General features: G+C 46.4%; 1 protein-coding gene across 4 annotated transcripts in view; it reads left to right on the forward strand.

Moving 5' to 3' along the window:
* The first annotated feature begins 4,404 nt into the window (after positions 1 to 4,404).
* The window catches only part of DIPK1A (divergent protein kinase domain 1A), a 129,334-nt gene continuing 111,977 nt past the window's right edge, over positions 4,405 to 21,761 (forward strand). Inside the window, exon 1 of one of the 4 annotated variants that reach the window (XM_021090226.2) lies at positions 4,405 to 4,546. Coding sequence is in view for 1 of the 4 variants with exons in the window: in XM_021090223.2 (XP_020945882.1) it covers positions 5,334 to 5,387 (54 nt within the window). In the remaining 3 variants the exon portion in view is untranslated. Of the gene's footprint in view, positions 4,547 to 4,733; positions 4,896 to 5,300; positions 5,388 to 6,500; positions 6,603 to 21,761 lie in introns of those variants that run through there. The other 3 variants (XM_085024037.1, XM_021090223.2, XM_021090225.2) reach the window with 3 other exon arrangements.

Genomic DNA, 21,761 nt, shown 5'->3' on the forward strand with positions numbered 1-21,761 from the left:
TCAGGCTGGGCTCCCTCCTTCCTCTCTAACTCCTCTCCCTGCCCAGTATTTGTCTTTTTTTAACTCATGGCCTCTGATGCTGTCACTCTCCTCCATGTGGTTGTCAGCTCCTTACTCATAGATCACTCTGTCTTATGTCTCAAGGACTTGAGCTTTTGGCTACCGGCATCCTATGCAGCATCTCCCTCGTCCTAATTCTTGCTGGTTGTAATATGAACATAGATAATCCTCATGGTCCTCTCTTCCAACGACCCTACATTCCACACCCTCAGGCAGTCACTGCCACTGTCAAACTCCACCCTAGACCTCATCACTTCTTCACAATCTTGATTTCATGCATCCCACGCTATCTACCACATTGTCATGGTCACTCTGCTGAAGTGAGATAGAGTCCCTTGCCTAATTTTGTTTTGGATGTAGAGACTGATGCTGCTGCACATGTAGCAACTTTTTCAGAGTATGAACAAGCTTATTGCTCACATAAAGACGCTTTCTGGGGAGAGCAGGGCAGGCTCCTAGCTGGTCTGAATATGGCTTGAGGGAGCAGAGAGAGGAGACGGTCCTAGGTTTATGGTGGTTTGGGGTGAGGTGGGAGAACCAGGGTGAAGGGTCCATCACATAGGCTGGGTCTTGGGTTTTTGTATGGTTTGAATTTCCCATTGGCACCAAAGGAGCAAGCACCTGGTTGTTTGTTTTTTTTTTTTTTTTTTTTTTTTTTTTTTTTTGTCTTTTTTTGCTATTTCTTGGGCCACTCCCGTGGCATATGGAGGTTCCCAGGCTAGGGGTCGAATCGGAGCTGTAGCTGCCAGCCTACACCAGAGCCACAGCAACGCAGGATCTGAGCCGCATCTGCAACCTACACCACAGCTCACGGCAATGCCAGATCGTTAATCCACTGAGCAAGGGCAGGGACCGAACCTGCAACCTCATGGTTCCTAGTCAGATTCGTTAACCACTGCGCCACGGGAACTCCTGGGTGTTCTTATCAGTTTTCTCAGCTGTGGAGCACAGGGAAAAGAGAAGTTGTGGTTGTGAAAGCTGTCATCAAGAATCAAAAATGGAGCCAGGAGTTCCTGTCGTGGCTCAGTGGCGATGAATCTGACTAGCATCCTTGAGGACGCAGGTTCAATCCCTGGCCTTGCTCAGTGGGTTAAGGATCCGGCATTGAGCTGTGGTGTAGGTCACAGCCGAAGCTCGGATCCCACATTGCTGTCTGTGGCTGTGGGGTAGGCCAGTGGCTACAGTTTCGATTTAACCCCTTGCCTGGGAACCTCCATAAGCTGCTGTGAGTGTGTTCCTAAAAAGACCAAAAAAAAAAAAAAGAAAAGAAAAGGGAGCCACACCCTTTATTGTACACCTACCTTTTCACATAATCCCCTCTTATTCTTCTGACTCCTACAGTCCCTCGACCCCACAAGGACTTGTGATTCACTGATCCTACCATCTTTTCTCTTTTCTTTTTTTTTGGGGAGGGGGAGGTGAGCAGCATGCCTGAGGCATGCATTAGTTCCCAGGTCAGGGATCACACCCAAGCCACAGCAGTGACCTAGGACAACACCTGCTCCTTTAACTGCTAGGCCACCAGGAAACTCCCCCTATGAACTTTTTCTGTCCTTAATCTCTCCATATCCACTCTTCCCTCATCTTGAACTCCATGATGAATCATAATCACTTCCTATTTACAGTCTCGACTTCCTTCTCTCTCTTTGCTCTTATTTCTTGGTAAAACCTGATTACACAGGATTCTAAGCCTACTCTGAGCCTGCATCCTTGCAGTTAATTATTGCAGGAGGAAGAAAAGCACAATCACGCCGACGCATCCCAATTAAATTCATGACCACAAACTCCAGTGGGCCCTTTTAAAAAAATTTTTTTTTCATCTTTTATCTTTTTAGGGCGGCACTCGTGGCATATGGAGGTTCCCAGGCTAGGGGTTGACTCAGCGCTGTAGCTGCCTGTCTCCAGTGGGCCCTTAAGGATACTCGGCAAGCAGGTGATACTCTCCTAGTCAACTCATCTTTTCATTTTCCTGGATGACTCTCTCACACCTTGGCTTCTCTCCTCAAACCTCCACTGTGCTTCTGAATCTCCTCTCGCTTGATGACTTCACTTGCCCCGTGTCCCTGAGAAAACAGAAGCGATCCAAAGAGAACTCGCAGAGTCCCACACACCCGCCTGCCAGTTTGCACAGAGGAACAGCCTGTGCTCCTGTCTACACATGATCCTTCATGTGCGTCCTGGATTCCAAACTCTCTTTCCCTCTCAAGGACACTGCTCCAGCAATGCTCTCTTCTTGCTCCTACATGCATGCATCCTCTTCTAGATCATTCTCATGAAAAACAAATATCTATCCCCATTTTTTGCTCAACCTACTCTTGACTCCACCTCCATTGCGGGGCTTCCCTTTGCAGGATAACTTCTGGAAAGAATTGCCTGTCGTATTAGCCACCTCCAGTTCCTCTCCCCCTGTTTTTTCGTAAACCCTTTCCAATCAAGTTCTTACCCTTTTGCTCTACTGAAATATTACCAATGGGCTCCACGGTACTAAACCCAAGAGTCAGTTCTCACTCCTCTCACAGCGTTATATTCACATGGCTTCCAGGCACCTCACTCTTAGCTCACCTGCTTCACTGGCTGCTCCTTCCCAGCCTCCTTTGCTGGCTCATCCCCTCTCCTGCCTTGAAGCTGCAAAGGTTCCATCCCTGGTTCTCCTCCATTTATACTCTCTTCCTTGGTGATCTTGTCCAGTCTCATGGCTGATTATTTTTCTACTTTTTGACATATATAAGTTTCTGATGACTTTCAGATCACACCCGTGAACTGGCAAAAACTCCTCTAAGTCCTGGCTCCTCCCTTAGCACTTTAGAGCAGTTCCTCAGAGGTACCCATCTCCCTGCCTGTAGTCCTCAGTAAGGTCACCGAATAAAACATAGCTCTCATTAAAAAAAAAAAAAAATGCTGCTATCTCACATACATTGCTAGCTTAAGCCACTCTTCTAATCCCAGACTCATGTATATAACTGCCTACTCAAGATTTCCACCTGAATCTCTGATATCTCAGATGTAACAGAGTCCAAAGAGAATTCCTTATCTTTCTCCCAAACCAACTCTACCTGTAGCCTTCCTCATCTCCACTGGCTTAGTATCTTTCTTCCTTTCTTTCTTTTTGTCTTTTTAGGGCTGCCCCCACAGCATATGGAGGTTCCCAGGCTTAGGGGTCAAATCGGAGCTGTGGCTCCCAGCCTACACCACAGCCACAGCAACCTATGCCACATCCATGCAACTTGGGATCCGAGCCGTGTCTACAATCTATACCACGGCTCATGACCACGTCAGATCCTTAACCCACTGAGCGAGGCCAGGGACTGTACCCACATCCTCGTGGATGCTAGTCAGGTTCGTTAGCCACTGAGCCATGACGGGTATTCCTCTTTTTTAAATATCCTCTATCAGCTTTACTATCTTATTTGATTTTCTTATATAGTACATTTATTATTTATTGCCTGTCGCCCCCTAAAATATAGCATCCACAAGGGCTGAGATTTTTGTATTTTGCTCAGGTATATGACCCAGTCAGTTAGAACAATGGGTGCTCAATATTTACTTATTTAATGAATAAAAGAATGAATTAAACCAGTAGTATCCATTCTTATCTTACTCAGAATTTACCAAGGTCTCTTTACGCAAACTGCAAAATCAATGAAAAATGGTTTGCCAGCAGTAAAATACCACCCAGGTATAAAGCCTGTGTTGGGTTGGGGGCGGGGAGGACAGAAAAGCATCTCTTCAGAAACAGAAAGCAGGAGAACAAAGCTTAGGTAAAACCCACAGTAAGAGCGAGTAAAGATTTGCTTCTGGGGAAACCTCTTGTCAGAGCAACAAGCCAGAATAAGTTTTATTTTTCTTTTGTCTTTTTAGGGCCGCACCCTGGGCATAGGGAGGTTCCCAGGCTAGGGGGCTAATCAGAACTACTACAGCTGCCGGCCTACACCACAGCCAACAGCAACGCTAGATCCAAGCCGCCTCTGCAACCTACACCACAGCTCACAGCAGCGCTGGATCTTAACCCACTGAGGGAGGCCAGGAATTGAACCTGCGACCTCATGGATGCTAGTCAGGTTCATTGCCACTGAGCCAAGAGGAGGAACTCTCTCTCTCTCTCTCTTGTTTTTTTTTTCTTTTTTTTTTTTTTGAGTGAGTTTTAAATGAATTCCGAATGGCCACCTAAACTTTATTGGCACCACGTGAGAAGGTGGTGTGGGAGGTAAAAAGACGCAAAACCGCATCTTCCTCCATTCCAAGTCGCTAGATCTCCAGCTGTTCTCCCACTAGGGTGGCTCTTTTTTCCCTTATTTGGACTTGGCCGTCAAAAGAAAGACACCACACCCTGCGTTATGCGGTCTTAATTGAGAGGCTATATGCCACGTCCCAGAGCTCCTGTTTTCAAGACTGTATTTAATTCAATTTTTTTTTCCTTTTGAATCAATGTTCCTGGGTGGGGTCAGGGAAACTCTGAAGCTGACTGAAAACAAAACAAATCGAAAAGGTCAGACCTTTTTAAAAAAAGTACTTGGAAACAAAAAGTTTCAGGCGGTCGGAGGAGAACCGGATTTAGAGGGCACACTGCGTTCAGCAGAGGGGAGCCGGGTCGGCGTTCGCTCCGGGGATGCGCGGGTTCGCGGCTCGGGCTGCGGCAGACACCTCCTGCCGCGGTCGCACCGGCCACCGTGCGCGAGGGAGGAAAAGCCGGGCCCCGGGGAAGGCGCCCCAGGCTCTCCTCGAATTTCCGTGCAACCCGCCCAGACACGGCCCGGCTGAAGGAGCAGAGTCCACAGGGAGCGTCTGACCTGCCTGGCGGGGCAGCGGGGCAGCGGAGAGCCGGGAGCAGCCTCCAGGTCCGCGCGGGCTCAGCGCCGGGCGCTCCGGCCGCGCGGCGCACGCCCTCGGCCGGCCCGGCCCTCTCCGCGCGGAGCGTGCGACACCCCGGCTTCCGCGGCGCCCCCTCCTTCCTCCGCACGCCTCCCCTTTAAGCGCGAGGCGCAGTCGGATTTGTGTCGGCCGAGGCGAGGCGGGACTCCCCTTTACGGCAGGGCCGGCGGCAGCGGTCTGACAGCCGCGGCGGCCGGGCGAGCAGAGCAGGAGGCTGGGCCTCGGGCCGCCCGCCGCCGTCCGCGCAGCGGGGCCGGGGGGGAGCGCGGCGCGCGCCGCGGCGGGGGCGGAGGAGGGGGCGGGCCCGGCCCGGCTGGGGGCGGGGAGCCGGGAAGGCGGGGAGCCGGGCGCCCGCGCTCGGGTCCGCCTCTGACTGCGGCGCGGCGGGGCGATGTGTGATTACCATGGCGAGGAGTCTCTGTCCGGGGGCCTGGCTCAGGAAACCCCGCTACCTCCAGGTAGGCCGGCGGCGAGCCCGCCGCGCGGGACCGCCCGCCTCCCTCCTCCTCCCTGGGTCGGCGCCCGCCCGAACCCCGCTGCCCCCTGCCGTCCGGCACCTGGCGGCGCGCCCTCCCCTGCCGCCGGGCGCCGCAGCCCCCGAGCCCGCGCCGCTGCCCGCGCCCCCCGCGTCCCGGGGGCCCGGGCTCGCGCTCGCGCCCCTCGCCCCCCCGAGAGCCCCGGGACGTGACCCGGGTGCGACCCTCCGCCCCTGGCGTTCGCGGCTCGGCCGTCCGTGCCGCCGTCCTCCCCCCCGGTCCGCTGCTCTCCCCCCCACCCCTTCCCGGTGGGCCCCCGCGGGTCGGCTGTGGTCGACGCTGTCCTGAGTCTTCAGGAGGTGGTGGCAGAGGTGGTGTGTCATTCCTCCCTCTTCCAGAAAATTATGGCAGTTTGTCACATCGGTGTCTCCCCAAACCCTGGAGGAGCGCCATGTGCCTCGGGCTGAACCCCTTGGTTCAGTCTTTCCATCATCCCCGTGATTTGAACGGGAGGCAGGGCTCGGAAGCCCGAGCGAGGCGGGTGGATGTGGGGGCTTTGCTTTTGAGGAGGAAGGGGACAGTGTCTGGTGCCCATCTCAAATACCCCAACAATGCTAGCGTAATTCTCAGTCATGTCATGTGTACTGTTCGCGTGTTAATTTTTCATGATTTCCCGTTCCACCCTCTGTTCCGCTGCCAGCCTGTCTTCGAACCCTACTACTGCCTTCATGTACTTTTGGTCACCAGGGGGACCTAGCAGACACCGAGAGTAGCTGAGCGCACATCCATCACCCCAGTGGAAAAACAGCCACAAATCAATGCAATGACCCAGTGAGTGGGTCAGCAGCGCTGCCTGCATTCAGAGGACAGTATTTCTTTACAGTTTACATTGAGGCGTAAAGGTATTGATAGATTACTTGGGGATGGAAATTCATGCTCAGCTGGTGGTTTTATAAATTATTTTAAAAGTTGAGAAGAAGCCGTCATGGGGCCAGTAAATATTACATTTTTGGTTGGAAATTGCGTGTGTGAATCAGTACGCTGCAATGTGCCAGCTACTGCAAATTGGAGGCACGATTTGACAGCCCATGACGTGCAGAGTATAGGAGTAACACTTAATGCTCTTAGCAGCAGTTCCACCGGTAGGAATTGTGCCTTCAGTAACAATCGAGCCAACCCGTCTGGAATTCAACCCAGGTCAGATCCGTCTTTGTAACCCTTTATGTGGGGGGGGGGGGAATCTCTCCAGACTCTATACTCCAAATAAGTGTATTGAGAGCTTTAACATGGTTTTTTTTTTTTTTTAACTCGCTGTTTTTATTTTTTTTAGATTTTGTGGTAGACTTTATTTTAGACTGATTCATTTGGTTCTGGATGGTCTTCACAGATGTGGTTGGGACATTTTTTGGCATTATAGCACACAAGCGTTCAGATTGGCTGCGTTAAGATTAGTTTTACAAGTAGTCATGCTTCTGTTAATGATAAACAGTTGGTATTTCTGCCTTCCTGAATGTGCGTATCGTTATTGATTACCAAATTAAACTCAGATTTTAAGCGTTTCGAAAGGATTTGGGGGTATAGTGATATTGTAGTAGGCTATTTCTACATTATAAAGTAATGATTAAACGGAAATTTTATTGCTTACAGTATTGCATTTAAGATGACTACATCTAAAACTTGGGAACTCGCGGAACTGGTGTTTGAACATTGTCTTGGCTTTAGTATTTATCCTCTTTATGAATGTTCTTGTTAGCTGTCCCTCAGCATACGGTTTCAACTTAACCAGCTTTTTAAAAAGGCCTTCAGATTTCTCACACGTCCTGCCTGCCGCTGTTCTGTTGCCTAAATGCCTCGCTTTTGTCTTTAATGCTTCCTCTACTCCTGGGTACTTCAACCTTGAAATTGGTTTGGGCGAAGTCAAAATATTTTCAACTATTGTACAGCTAGCTACTCAGTTTCTCAGCGACTTAAAGTTGAAGTAGTATATAAGTACTCCTTTTTAATTGTTATTATTTTCTTTTTTCCTGAGAATAAAATTGTCTTCCTTTGGGCACAGCGTGAGGCAGGAACACGGAACTGAGTTTTGTTCATTTGTGCATCTGCTTCATTAGGACCTTGAACGAATTTTGTAACTATTTGGTTCCATGGTTTTCACATCCTCAAGTGGAGACGATCGTTTCTTAGCCCAGTGATCGCGTGAACATAATGAAGACCAGCTCAGGTGAAATTAAGTCTATTTCGTGACACCTTTACCACATTTTGGTAGAAGAGCATGTGAACGTAAATGGCGAATACACCCAGCTGAATGTGCTAGCTTGCTGCAACCAGAGGTTTCGGGCTTTCTACCATCCCCCTCTTTATTTATTGAGCATTTATTGATCTGAGTGCTTGCTATGACTTCTTTTATTGACTCCATCATTTGCTTAATTAATAAATATTTCTTGGAGGCCTCTCACGTGCCAGGACCTCCGTGAGGTGGTGGGGATCCTGCAGGAGCTAAGCAGACACCTCTGTGGGCTTCATGGAGTTTATAGTCAGGAAGACGTCAATCAGATAATCTGAGAAATATGCAGGGACAACAGTAGGGGCTCTGAAGAGAAGTGAAGGAACCAAAGACTGAGAGGAAGAGAAGAATTTCTCTCTTTTTGAAAGTATTTGACTCTAGACATCTTTACACATAAAGCAGAAAAGAATAATGAACTGTCACGTGCCCATCACTTGTCCTCAGCAATTAGCAGTATTTCGTTTCATCTCCCCTGCCCCGTATCCTCCTTCCAACTAAACTAGTTTAAAGCAAATCTCAGATATCACAACATTTCAACCAAATACTTCAGTATGCATTTCTAAGAGAGAAGGATATTTTTAGGCATAATACCGTTATTACACCGAACAAAATTAATAGCAATTCCTTATTTTTTTGTCACCCTCCTCCTAGATATGCATTACCCTCTGAGGACTAAATTTGATTTGCCGTAGGGTGGGTTTACTATGTCTTTTTTTTTTTTTTTTTTTTTCCGCTGTGCCCACAGCATGTGGAATTTCCTGGACCAGGGATTGAACCTGTGCCACAGCAGTAACTGCAGCCACAGCAGTGACAACACGTGATTCTTCACCTGCTAGGCCACTGGGGAACTCCATTTTACTGTGATTTGAGAGGGTTTCTTAGTAAAAATGAAACAAAAAACTCTGCCCTTACCAGCTTGTTCCTACCAAAAGTTCTTTGGCGGGAAGCTAATTCTCATTTTCAGGTTTTGGGAGAATGTCTTAGAAAACGTCTGATTTAGTAACATGTTGTGTAAATATAATATTGTAACAATGTGAGGCTGTAATTAGTCAGCAGATATAAAAGATCTTGTTTTATTTAGGGGAAGGGGGAGGGCCGAAGGGTCGGGAAGGACTTGCATTTCAAAGATGGGGAAGAGGTGAAGGGCCCATCAAGAGAAGGAAAGCTGCTGAGACCAGCTTTGTGTGCTTGCAGTTTTGCCGTTTGTCTTCAAGTGGGTGGAGTCAAAAAGCTGTTATGTCCCAAGGTGTTCAGGCCTGACAAGTTCCTCTTCTTATTGCAGTTTGCAGGGGAAGAGATTTAAGCAATTGCCTTAATTATAAAGAAGCTTCATTCCCAGTATTTTCTTTAATCCAGATATCACTGTGAAAATTGATCAGGCTTCTAGAGAACTGTATATTATGCAATTAATGATATGTTTTCAGCTATAGTGTGGCTTAAGTAGGCATTTATGGACTACTGTGGGGACTTAATTGCTATTTATAGTTTTGTTTATATAGCAAAAGAGATTCTACTGCTTGTGAAGAAGTGGTGTGGTGTACCCATAGAGTAGAATATTATTCAACAATAAAGAAGAATGAAGACTTGATACATGCTATAACATGGATGAACCTTGAAAACATTAAATATATTGTGGAAGCCACCCACAACTGCTCACTTCTTCTGTGGTTCCATTTCTATGAAGTGTCCCGAATAGGCAAATCTATAACGGCAGAAAAGGGCTTCGTTGTTGCCCAGGGCCGGGAGGGTTGGGGGGGGACTGATACGAGGTTTCTTTTGGGGGTAACGGAAATGGTCTCCAATTTATGCTGTGCATGACTCTGAATTGTATACTTAAAATGAATAACTTGTATGGTGTGTGAATTATATCTCAATAAAGTTGTGGGAAGAAAAGAGGAATTGAGTTTATCTCATCGGCGTGGTCTTTTCCTCTGCCTCTCACTGTAGACTCACCAGGGCCAGCTTTTTCCAGTGCAGGGGACTGGAGCAGGCACACTGGTTGCCTGGCCGCCTCTCTGTGAGCCAGGAGGGCTTGTGACCTGCCTGAAGTAGGTCAGCATCAAGCATCTACCTGAGCAACAAGTGGCTTGTGGCGGGGCATCATTCCCAGAGCACACTAACTTAGCGTTTTGAGCCTTTCTAGCTCTTTTGTTGGAGGCTTACCTGGGAAGTAGTACTCCCTGCACAGGCTAAATGTTGTGGCACATTGAACAGAGTAGAATCCTGCCTCTGAGATCAGAATCTGTGTGTGTGTTAACCAGTTTGGACCACTTTTAAGGCAGTGTTTTCCTTCCACACCCCGTTATGATGCTATTCCTTGTGGCCTGCTGGGTATGGTGACCCAGAATGACACCTGCGTTTGTCCGTTTTTAGCAGTGTGTTTTCTGCAAATTAGGATCCACTTTGTTTAGGGTTTACTCATCGTCTGAGTGGGACTGATAACACAGCATGTGGGCATTTTGTGGGATTTCGTTCCAGCCCTATAATTCGTTGGTTTTACTTCATAATACCTTCTTCCTTCTCACTGTCATTAAGTCCTGGAAGAATGAAAGTTAAGACAATTTAAGTTAATTCTCTGTACTTAGATTAGACACACTTTCCATTCCAGTCATCCTGCCTGCGTGCATGTTGCATATAAAAAGCTGGTGCGATTCTAATGGAATTCAAAGTCCAAGATTCTTGGGTCCGTCTCAGGGTTTGCAAGTCATTTAAGTCACGAAAGTTTTCAGTTTCCTAAGGCATCCTCTTAAAAATGACTATCTAATAGTTTCAATATGTAAGGCTGTCATGAATGAATGGATAGGTGGCATGCTCTAATCAGGGTGTTGGCATTTCTTTCACATTTCTGATACCCGACTCTGAGTTATAGTAGTACTATTTTTCAGTTGTGGCTGCTGGGGAGAGTTTGGTTTTTTTTTTTTTTTTTTTTGTCTTTTGTCCTTTTGGGGCTGCACCTGCAGCATATGGAGGTTCCCAGGCTAGGGGTCGAATCAGAGATGTAGCCACTGTCCTATGCCACAGCCACAGCCACAGATCCAAGCCACATCTGCGACCTACACCACAGTTCACGGCAATGCCGGATCCTTAACCCACTGAGCAAGGTCAGTGGATCCAACCTGCAACCTCATGGTTCCTAGTCAGATTCGTTTCCACTGCGCCATGACGGGAACCCCTGATAGTCTGGTTCTTTATGACCTCATGTGGGTATTTTGTGGGATTTAGCACCAGATAGGGTTACTGATACCGATAAGCTGGTAAGAGTGACAGTGATGACTGTGGTAAGAGTAATATGACTTCTTGGTCATTTTCAGCTCCCAGGATTATTTTAAATCTAAGGATAATTGGATCAGGTGGTTGTTCCCTAGTCCCCAAGGGAAGAAGGACTATGGGTGGTGTGGTTCTCATCAGCTCCCTTATATAGGCTGTTCAGAACTAAACATTTGCCTTTGCCTGAAAGGAACTATGAGACCAGTGAGTGTACAGGGAGCGTACGTAGCCCATAATGTTTTAAGTTCAAGCATAGAATTTAAATGCTATTTGATATTACCATTATTGCTTTTCTGCCTGTGTTAGAAACTCGAAAGGTGAATTCTCAGGCAGATTTCATCCGCACGATGCTTTCAGACTGTAGCCTGCACACTTGTCATCCTCCCAGTTGCCCCCGTTTTCATCTTAATGTATTCTCGTGTTGTTTTTTATTGTCTATAGAAGTTTTCTTTTTTGGACAGTTAGCATTTTAGCAGAAAACATTTAAACGTTTTCATTTTTTAAAGGTGCTCTTAAAACAATACTTAGAGCATTCTGTAAATACCGTCTTATCACATTGACTGAAAAGATAACTGCTTTGGAATTCCCATTGTGGCTCAGTGGAAATGAACCTGACAAGCATCCATTAGATCCCTGGCCCCACTCAGTGGGTTAAGGATCTGGCGTTGCCATGAGCTGTGGTGTAGGTCACAGACCCAGCTCGGATCTGGTGTTGCTGTGGCTCTGGCGTAGGCCGGCAGCTGCAGCTATTAGACTCCTGGCCTGGGAACCTCCGTATGCCATGGGTGCGATGGGTCTAAACTGACAAAAAAAAAAAAAGAGAGAGAACTGTTTCACATGTTTAACGTACCTATTTCTAGAGATTCAAATATTTTGTAAATAATTTTCCTTTAAAACTTCCTCATCTCCAAAGTACATGAGTTTACAAAGACCAGGATACTGTACAAGCAACATGTTTAAAAAACCCAAAATATTAGTGGATGCGTTTTCTTTAGAAATAAGTAGGATTTTTTTGCTATTTCATGAAATTAAATAATTTTCTTTTTTAGGTGCCATCATGCCGTTGTAGTTAAGGGGTTTATTCCTTTTTTTTTTTTTTTTTTTTTTTTCTTATTGTGGCCAAAAACACATAGCTTAAAACTTACCATTGTAGCCGTTTTTAAGTATACAGTACGGTAGTGTTAATATGTGCACATTGGCACAGATCTGTAGAACTTTTTCATCTTGCAAAACTGAAACTCTATACCTGCTGAATAACGACTCCCCATTTTCTCTTCCTCACCAGCCTGGTAACTACATTCTACTTTCTGTTTCTTTGAGTTTGTCTTCTTTAGATAAGGCTCATTCAGTGTTTGTTTTTTTGTGCCTGGCTAATTTCACTTAGTGTCATATCCTAAAAATGCATCCATGTGGTAGTGGATGGCAGGAGTTCTGTCTTTTCAAAGGTTGGGTAATATTCCACCGTGCGCGTATGCCGCTTTGTCTTGACCCAGTCATCAGCTGAAGGACATTTAGGTTGCGTCTGCCTCTTGGCTGTTGTGAATGGTGCTGCAGTGAACATGGGAGGGCTAGTATCTCCTTGAGCTCCTGCTTTCACCTGTTCTGTATGTATACCCAGAAGTCAGATGGCGACATCATAGGGTAATTCTGTTTTTATTTTTTTTTTGTACAGTTGCACAGTGTACTGTTTTCTCTTGTGGCTACACCCTAACATATTCCCACTAACAATGCACAAGGGCTCGATTTTTCCACATCCTTACTAGCACTTATTATTTTCTGTGTTGTTATTGTTTTTAGTGGCCATCACAAGGGATGAGAGGTGGTATCTCATTGTGGATGGAAATTGCATTTCCCTGATGATTCGTGATGTTGAGCCTCTTTTCATGTGCTTGTTAGCCTTTTTTTTTTTTTTTTGCCACATCTATGGCAAGTTGAAGTTCCCTGGCCAGGGATTGAACCCTCACCACAACAGCAGCTCAAGCGACAGCAGTGAGAATGCAGGATCTTTAACCCACTGAGCCACCAGAGAACTCCCTACTTGGCCATGTGTACGTCTTCTTTGGAAAAAGTGTCTTCTTTACTTATTGTTTCAGAAAGATGCTTATTCAACAGGCTTATGGATTATTGGCAACAGAGTTCCCCTTTCTTTCCCAAGAACAGTGCAATCAAGTTTGAGGTCATTATTGTAAGAGAGATTTGTAGCATATGAACAACGCTCTGAATTAATCACTACCTCTGTTTTAGACATACCTAGTGTTGGAGTCACAGACTCATAGCTCCCGCAGCCGGGACCCCATGTTTTACTTCTTGACCCCTCATTGCCTGAAAATTAGAACTTATTTATTTTAAACTTGAAGTGTTTAACAACGTGCTAGCCTCTGAACCCTTGACTGATTCCTGGATTTTATCATTTATTTATTTATTTTTTGGTCTTTTTATATTCTTCCACGGCATATGGAGGGTCCCAGGCTAGGGGTCTCATCAGAGCTACAGCTGCCAGCCTACACCACAGCCACAGCCACACCACACCCAAGCCTCGTCTGCGACCTACACCACAGCTCATGGCACTGCCAGATCCTTATATATTGAATAATATTATTGTATCAGTATTCAATTATGTCATATAGGGAAGTGTCCTTATTTTGAGAAGATATAAACTGAAGTATTTAGGGTAAAAAAGTCTCATCCTGCGTGTGATTTACGTTTAAATAGCTCAGGAAGATAGGTTTGATATACATACACAAAGAGCACGGTCACCCTGGGCGCTGCTGACATTGGGAGCCGAGCAATTCCTTGTGATGTTGGGCTGGGTATGGTAGGACTTTGAGCAGCATCTGGGGCCTCTGCCCACCAGATGCCAGTAGCACCCCCCTCCCCGCCTGGTGGTGACAATCAGAAATCTCTCCGACCCTGCCACATGTCCTCTGAGAGGCAAATTATTCCCAGCTGAGAACCACTGACAGAGAGCAAGAGGGAAAGGGGGGGATTTCAGCATGTTTGGAGAGAGAGCACAAACAAGGGTAGGACGATGTTGGCAGTTGATTAGTATGGGTGTACGTTTTCTATAAACATTGCCAAAATAAAAGTGGGGGAGAAATAAATTAGACGGGCTTTATAATAACTGCGTCTGACTATATAAATGAATGAACTCTGTCCACAGCTACCTTGACGGTTATGAAAATGAGATTTGAGAGAGCGTGTTTGAACTCAGTGATGAAAGAGAGCGTGCTAGTTTTTCACTGGTCCTGTAACAAACTGCCACAGATTTAGCGGCGTAACCCTGGTTTATTTGTACCCTTATCTAGCATTTCTGTAGGTGAGACGTCCCAGCAGCTGGCTCTTCTCTCTGGGTTTCACAAGGTGGAACATGAGCGTATCCCTGGGGTTGACTCTCTTTCTGGAGCTCTGCGAATGAACTGACTCTTTCTGGAGCTCTGCGAGTGGATTGACTTCCAGGCTCTACCGGGTTGTTCTCAGATTTCTGTTCCATGCTGTGGTAGGGCTGAGGTCTGCAGTTCCTTGCTAGCTGTTGCTGGGGCTGTTCTCAGCGTCCAGAGGCTGCCTGTGTTGCATCTTCAAAGCCAGTGACAGTGGGTGGAGTCCTTCCCGGTGCCAAGCTCTCTGATTTCTTCCTCTGTCTCAGCCCTTTCTACCTTTCTCTGCCTAGCCTCTCTGACTCCTTCCTGTGCTTTTAAGGGTTCACTGGATCCACCCGGAAAATCTAGGATCCTGTCTCTACCTTAAAGTCAACCTGAGCAGCACCCTCAATTCCAGCTGCCAGGTCTTTTCACAGCAGTGGCTAGATCAGTGTGATTAAATAACCAAGGGGGGAGTTCCCGTCGTGGCGCAGTGGTTAACGAATCCGACTAGGAACCATGAGGTTGCGGGTTCGGTCCTTGCCCTTGCTCAGTGGGTTAAGGATCCGGCGTTGCCGTGAGCTGTGGTGTAGGTTGCAGACGCGGCTCGGATCCCGCGTTGCTGTGGCTCTGGCGTAGGCCGGTGGCTACAGCTCCGATTCAACCCCTAGCCTGGGAACCTCCATGTGCCGCGGGAGCGGCCCAAAGAAATAGCAAAAAGACCAAAAAAAAAAAAAAAAAAAAAAAAAAAAAAACCAAGGGGTAGGAATCTGCACAGAAAGCCTACAACTGAATTCCGGCAGTTAGAAAAAATCGATCACTTCCTAAAATGTTTTGTTTTTTTCTCCATTACTATTGGTTTAAAGATGTTGCCATAGAGAAGATTTTATAGGAGTTATTGTAGTTATCATTCCAGCTGTTACTATGAGAGGAATCTTGGATATTTATTAAAGGAAAAAATATTCAAATAAATAGCTGCTGAGCAACCACATGTGGGGATACTTGTTTTTACAATAGATTCTATTCTTAAATCTTTTGTATTCTTAACACAAACTAAAGTAAAAATGGGAAAGTATCACTTTATGAACAGGTTCTTTAATGTTACTTTTTTTGTTTCTTTGTTTTTGTTTGTTTGTCTTTAGGGCCTCACCCGAGGCACATGGAAGTTCCCAGGCCTGGGGTCGAATCAGAGCTACAGCTGCCGGCCTACACCACAGTCACAGCAATGCGGGATCTGAGCCCCGTCTGCGACCTACACCACAGCTCAGGGCAACACCAGATCCTTAACCCACTGATGGAGGCCAGAGATTGAACCCGAAGCTTCATGGATCCTAGTTGGGTTCATTAACTGCTGAGCCACGAAGGGAACTCCCAGTGTTACCTGTTTCTGTTTATGATTAACATTGTTGTTCTTTACCCCTTACAGAAGACAGTGCTTGGTTTTAATGCGCCATCTTATAAGATTTTCAATCACACCTGATCCAGTGCAACTAAACTCGTCCCAAAAGCCTGTGTGTCACCCTAGTCTTGTCCTGTATCCTGAGCATACGGTCCTCGGGATGTGCAGCATGCTGCGGTATAGTACACATATTTTTAAATCTATTAAAAAATATTCTGTAATCACTCCAAGATGCTGAACTCCAAAAGCTCACACTAAGCACATACTTACTCTTTCTGTAACCACCACCACCGTCATACCGTCTTCGTCCTTGTCACCATAATTGAGGCCTTTGCCAACTCCCATTTCTTCCAATCTGCCAACCCTCTCGGGCTCCCCACCTTCCCCCATTTCATCAGGACCCCAAGATCTGTCATGTCAGCTACTGCTCTTTGCTCCCTCGTCGCCTCATTGCTCCCTGCTCTCCCTGGGACCCCAGCCTTCCCTGCCTCGCATTTTGTGCAGTCTCCTTGGCAAGTGCATCTCTTCACATGGCTTCCACTACAACCCAGGAACTAGTGGGTCTCAACTCCGTGTCCCCGGGCCAAACCTCCCCGCCCCAACTTCAGATGTACATTTCTAGCTGCTTATCTGATACCTACCTCTAGATAGCACTTCATAGTCAGATGTCCAAAGCTAAAGTCTGCTTCCAAATTGTTTCTTTTCCTATTCGAGTTAGTCATTCTCTAGTTACTCAAGAGAGAAATATACCCCAGTTCTTCTAGTCGCTGCCTCTTTCCTAACCCCGTGTTTAGTCCCTCAGCAATTTCACTGGTGCCTCTCCTACATAACTTTAGATTGCATCATCTCTCCCTTTTCAAAAGAAGTAATCTTACTTTTTTTTTTCTTTTTCAGCTGCCCTGCGGCGTATGGAGTTCCCACAGCAGGGATCAGAGCCGACGCTGTAGGTGTGCAACTCGGGATCCTTAACCCACTGTGCCAGGCTGGGGTTCGAACCTGTATCCCAGTGCTCCAGTGATGCCCCCAATCCTGTTGTGCCACAGCGGGAACTCCTCTTTTTAAAAAATATACCATGTTATCAGCTATAGTGACCAGGCTTTACATTAGATCCTCAGACCTTATTCATCTTATACTCTAAGGGTGTACCCTTTTATTAGCCTCTCCCTATTTCCCTAACCTTCTAGCCTCTGGTAGCCATTTTTCTACTCTCTGTTTGTATGAATTTGACTTTGTAAGACATTTTTAGATGCCACATATAAATGATACTATGCAGAATTTGTCTTTTTCTGTCTGGTTTATTTTGTTTAGCGTAATGCCCTCAAGGTCCACCTATTTTGTTGCAAATGGCAGAATTCTCTCCTTTCTCATGGCTGTATAATATTCCATTGTATACATGGACCATGTTTTCTTTATCCATTCATCCTCTGATAGACACTTTGGACACTTTGGTTGTTTCACGTCTTGGCTGCTGTGAATACTGCTTCAGTGAACCTGGGAGTGTAGCGATGTCTTTGAGATCCTATTTTCATTTTGTTTGGCCATATACCCAGAGACAGGAATGCTCGATCAAATGGTAGTTTTGTTTTCTAATTTTTGCAGAACCTCCATGCTGTCTTCCACAGTGGCTGCACCAGTTCACCCTCCTACCATATCCTTGCCGGTGGAGTTGTCTCTTGTCCTTTGGATGATAACCTTTCTAACAAGTGTGAGGTGCCGTCTCGTTGTGATTTTGATTTGCATCCCCCGATGAGTCATGATAGCGATCACCTTTTCCTCTACCTGTTGGCCATTTGTCTCCAGCTGGTACCATGAGTCTCCCCTTTCGTCTCAGGCCCACTGTAACTGCCTCCAGGAGGGCCTTGCTGCCTCATGTACCCCGTTCAGATCCATTCTCCACGTTACTTCCAGAGCAGTCTTCCCAAAGTGCCAGGCTCTCCCTGCCGTCCAGTGAGATCCTTCAGGGGCTCCCCCTTGCCCTCAGGAGACAGTGCAGAGTTCTGAGCATGGCCCGGCCCTTCCTTCCTGCTCCCCTCTGTCTTGCTGATTCATTCCCCTGTGGCATCTCAGGCACGGTTTGCTCTAGCCGTCCAGGAAGACTTCAGGTTCCCAGCAGGCCATGCTCTGTCTCACATGTCAGCATAGCTACTCCGCCTCTTCCTCTTTGTCCCAGAGTTCCCTTCCTCCATTTCTCTGCATCCCTCTTCTCCTGATTTGTTCTCAGTTTTCTGCTTGTCCGTTAGGTTTCACCTCAAAGAGGAAGTGACCTCTGGGCAATTCCTCCCCTGCCACCTGACACACTGTTGGTGTACCTCTTTTGTGCCCCAGGCTCTGAGCTCTTGAAGTCTAGCGCCCTTTATATATTTACATTTGCAGATGTACAAATGTTAGGGATGTGTGCTCTAAAATACAGTCCGGAGAGGTTGTACTATTAAAAAAAGCTTTGAAGCCACTGCTCTAAATAATAGACTTTGGTTCTTGATTTATCACTTCAGATATCTGTTGACTTTCCACTTTCATTTTTTAAAAGTTATTTTTTTGTTTTTAAAGTATAGTTGATTTGTGATGTTGTGCCAATTTCTACTGTAGAGCACAGTGACCCAGTCATACATATATATTCTTTTTCTCATATTATCTTCCACTTTTAAAAAGGAGTATTTAACTTTCTTACACGAGCTCTACATTGAATCATCGTGTTCTCTTCCAGTGTCTAATTTTACTTCTTCTGCTTCCTTTAGTAGTTTTAGATAATCACAACTCTTTTCTCATTTCATCCATGTTGTTTTTTTGTGTGTGTGTCTTTTTAGGGCTGCACCCGCAGTTTATGGAGGTTCCCAGGCTAGGGGTCTAATCGGAGCTGTAGCCACCGGCCTACGCCACAGCCACAGCAACACTGGATCCAAGCCGCGTCTGCAACCTACACCACAGCTCACGGCAACGCCGGATCCTTAACCCACTGAACAAGGGCAGGGACCGAACCCGCCACCTCATGGTTCCTAGTCGGATTCGTTAACCACTGCGCCACGACGGGAACTCCTCATTTCATCCACTTTTGACAGTCTGTCTACCCCCTCCTTTTAAGAGGGGGCATTAGAGCATGTTCTTTTTTTGATCTGTTTTTCCCAGTTTCTGTCAGTGACACATTGTCAAAGCTGACTACTTTTATATTTTGTCCTATTACGACAACCACATCTCCCAATAAGTTGAATCTAAAAGGTGAAAACTATAAATAGTGTTACATTATTATGACTAGTTAATCCTTCCATGGAGGGAAATCTCCCTTATGCACTTGCTATCCACTGACTGCAGCATGAAGTTCTTTTCTCCTTGTCAGGAAACTGGGTAGAATTAACAGACCAGGATAAACGCCGCTTGTTATTAAGCAAATGACTGCAAGGATTTGTCCCGTCCCAGCAGCTAGACTGTATTTCTGCCGATAGGGAAGAGAACATGTGATATTTGCACCTTGCCCATGAAAAGTTTCTTTTTGCTTAGAAATCTTGCTGCTTTGCCTTTTTGCATTCCTGCCAAAGACGAAGAACGCCAAGCCGAGGCTTTGGGCTCTGCAGTGAAGTAGCAGCTATGATGCGAGCTCTCTGAGCCCTGTTCTCCCCGAGCCATCAGTATGCTGCCTTTTTGAGAAGGGTCGCCTGGTGGTGCTCCGGAGGAGAGATGTTTCTGCCCCTCAAATCCGAGTGACCTGAGCTCATTCCAAAGTCCTAGACCGCTGGAGTAATGAGAACAGCTTTCGCCTGCAGGGAGAACACTGCAGGTAGGAACTGGCTGTCGCTTGGTGCCGCATCTGTAGAAAATAGAAGGAGAGTGAAACTTTTGGCCAGGATTTCTAGGAGGGTCCCGAAATATGTCTTGAGAGCAATCATATCACAGTTAATTCTGACCCAAGATAAAGGGCCTCTATTTTTAGTGCCCTCTGCAGTATCATTCTATATTTAGTGCCGAGCCAATTCGTGTGCTAGGATTACATTTTTTTTTCTCTCCAGGGCCAGGGTCATGAGCCCTTGGCTCTCAAAACTGTCAGATCAATAACAACTAGGTCCCCTTTTTCTCTTATTCCAATTCTTTATAGTTAGAAACATGTAAGCTTGCTCCTGCTTTGAAATATAGCTGTGTTGTGACATTTGTCTTTTTCCTTTTTAATTTTCAGGGCTTTTCTAATTGCTTTTTTTTTTTTCCGCCTGATATGCCTTTATCATAGCCTCCCTTTTCCCATATTCTGAGTTATATTTTCTGTTCTGTCGAATCCCCCACCTCATGACCAAGTGCTTTTCTAGGCAACTGCTCAGCCGTCTTCCAAGGAATTCCTTCCACTCTTCTTGCTGGCATCACTGTTCTCGGAAGCCTGTGTTCCACTGTCCTGATTTATGGCACAATTTTACTGGGGTGAATCCTGAAATAAGTTCTTTCGAAAGGATGTGTGGGAAGTAAACTTTCTGAGTCATGTGTAACACTGCTTTTATTGTACCTTTGTTTGTAGAGAGGTTGGGCATAGAATTCTGGGCTGAGTTTTCTTTAGAAAGCGTGAAGCCGCAGATTAAGTGTGAAGCCGTAGTTCCATTGTCTTCTCACATCCTCTGTTGCTGACAAGAAGCCAGTTTGGTTATCAGTCCTCTGTGGGGGACCTGTTTTTCCTGTTCAGGGTCTCCTTTTTATATTTGTGGTGGAAATGTGTGGATGTAGGTCTTTTTTCAGTTACTTATAACTGAGCACTCACTGAGCGCTTTTAATCTTAAGGCTTGGTCTTTCTCCAGCTCTGGGAAATTCTCTTATTTACTAGTTTTTCCCTGTCTTTTTTTTTTTTTTTTTTTTTTTTTGGCTGCCCCCATGGCCTGGCTTTCCTGGGCCAGGGATCAGATCCAAGCCACACTTGCAACCAAGGCCGCGGGTGTGGCAACGCCAGATGCTTTTAACCCACTGTGTGGGGTCAGGGATCGAACCTGCATCCTGGCGCTGCAGAGATGCCACCACAGCGGGAACTCCCCTGTTCCTCTTTTGAGGGGCTCTTATTAGTCAAATATTGTACCTCTTGGATTGGCTCTTTGTATCTCTTATAGTTTCTCTATTATTTCCATCTTTTTATCTATATACTTTCATTCTGTTTCTCAATTTTATTTCCCAGCTCATCTGTGTTTTTTTTTTTTTTCTTTTCTAATGATTCTTTAAATTCTGACATTTTAATTTAAAAAAGCTCTTTCAAGTTCTTTGTTCTGTTTTTGGTGTATGGTTTCCTACTTCTATTTCATGCAACACCTTCCCTCTTCCATGCAGGACCCTCTGGAATTTTTGATTATAGTAGTTTTTTAAAAAATTTCATTTTCTTATGTCCCTTAATTGTATTTGTTCCCCCCCAGCTCTTCTTTTTCATGCTGTTAGATTTCCCCATGTGCCCTGGTTGTCTATTCATATTTTAGAAAGAAGGACTGGAGACTGGTATGGATTTCCTCTGCTTTAAGAAGCCGGTCTCTTCCCCCCTCCCAGACCTGTCCCCTGAGTGGATGGCTGACTGTGCCCTCTGTGTTGGAGGGATGTGTTGGCTGGCCTGCTGGCTCTGGGGTGAGCCTGTGCTCAGGCCCTGGGGGCCCCATGTCCGAGGAGAGCTGTACCCTGGCTGGACTGAACCAGCACCAGAAGCCTTTGCTTTCCCCAGGTCGCTGGTTCCTTCAGCCATCTGGGGTTTCAACTGAGGGTTAATGCCAAGGCTGCCTGTGAGCTGCGTGGGGGTGGGGGAAGCAGATGGAGGTGCCAACCAGTGCAGTTCCAGGTACAGACCTTCAATTATCCCCACTGTCTTCAGCCCGCTTCTCGATCCTGCCCTCCCTCGTGCCTCTGGCTCAGAGCCCGGAGCCGTCAGGTGTCGGGGGCAGAGTGGCTCTCCAGGCTCCTTCTAGCTTCCAACAAGCGGTTTGCTTCCAGCTCCCTTAGGTTGCCTTGGGGAGTGTTTGGGGCCGTGACTTTCTTTGCCTGTCTGATCCATCAACACAACTCCATCTGCTTTGTGAATTCTAGAAATTTGTTGGACCTTTCATCCACTGGTG

The sequence above is a fragment of the Sus scrofa genome, chromosome 4 (assembly GCF_054392235.1).
Source record: "Sus scrofa isolate SSC_HxYL_T2T_F1_AM1 chromosome 4, Sscrofa_HxYL_maternal_Yorkshire_Landrace_v2.0, whole genome shotgun sequence".
In the NCBI taxonomy this organism is placed as follows: domain Eukaryota; kingdom Metazoa; phylum Chordata; class Mammalia; order Artiodactyla; family Suidae; genus Sus; species Sus scrofa.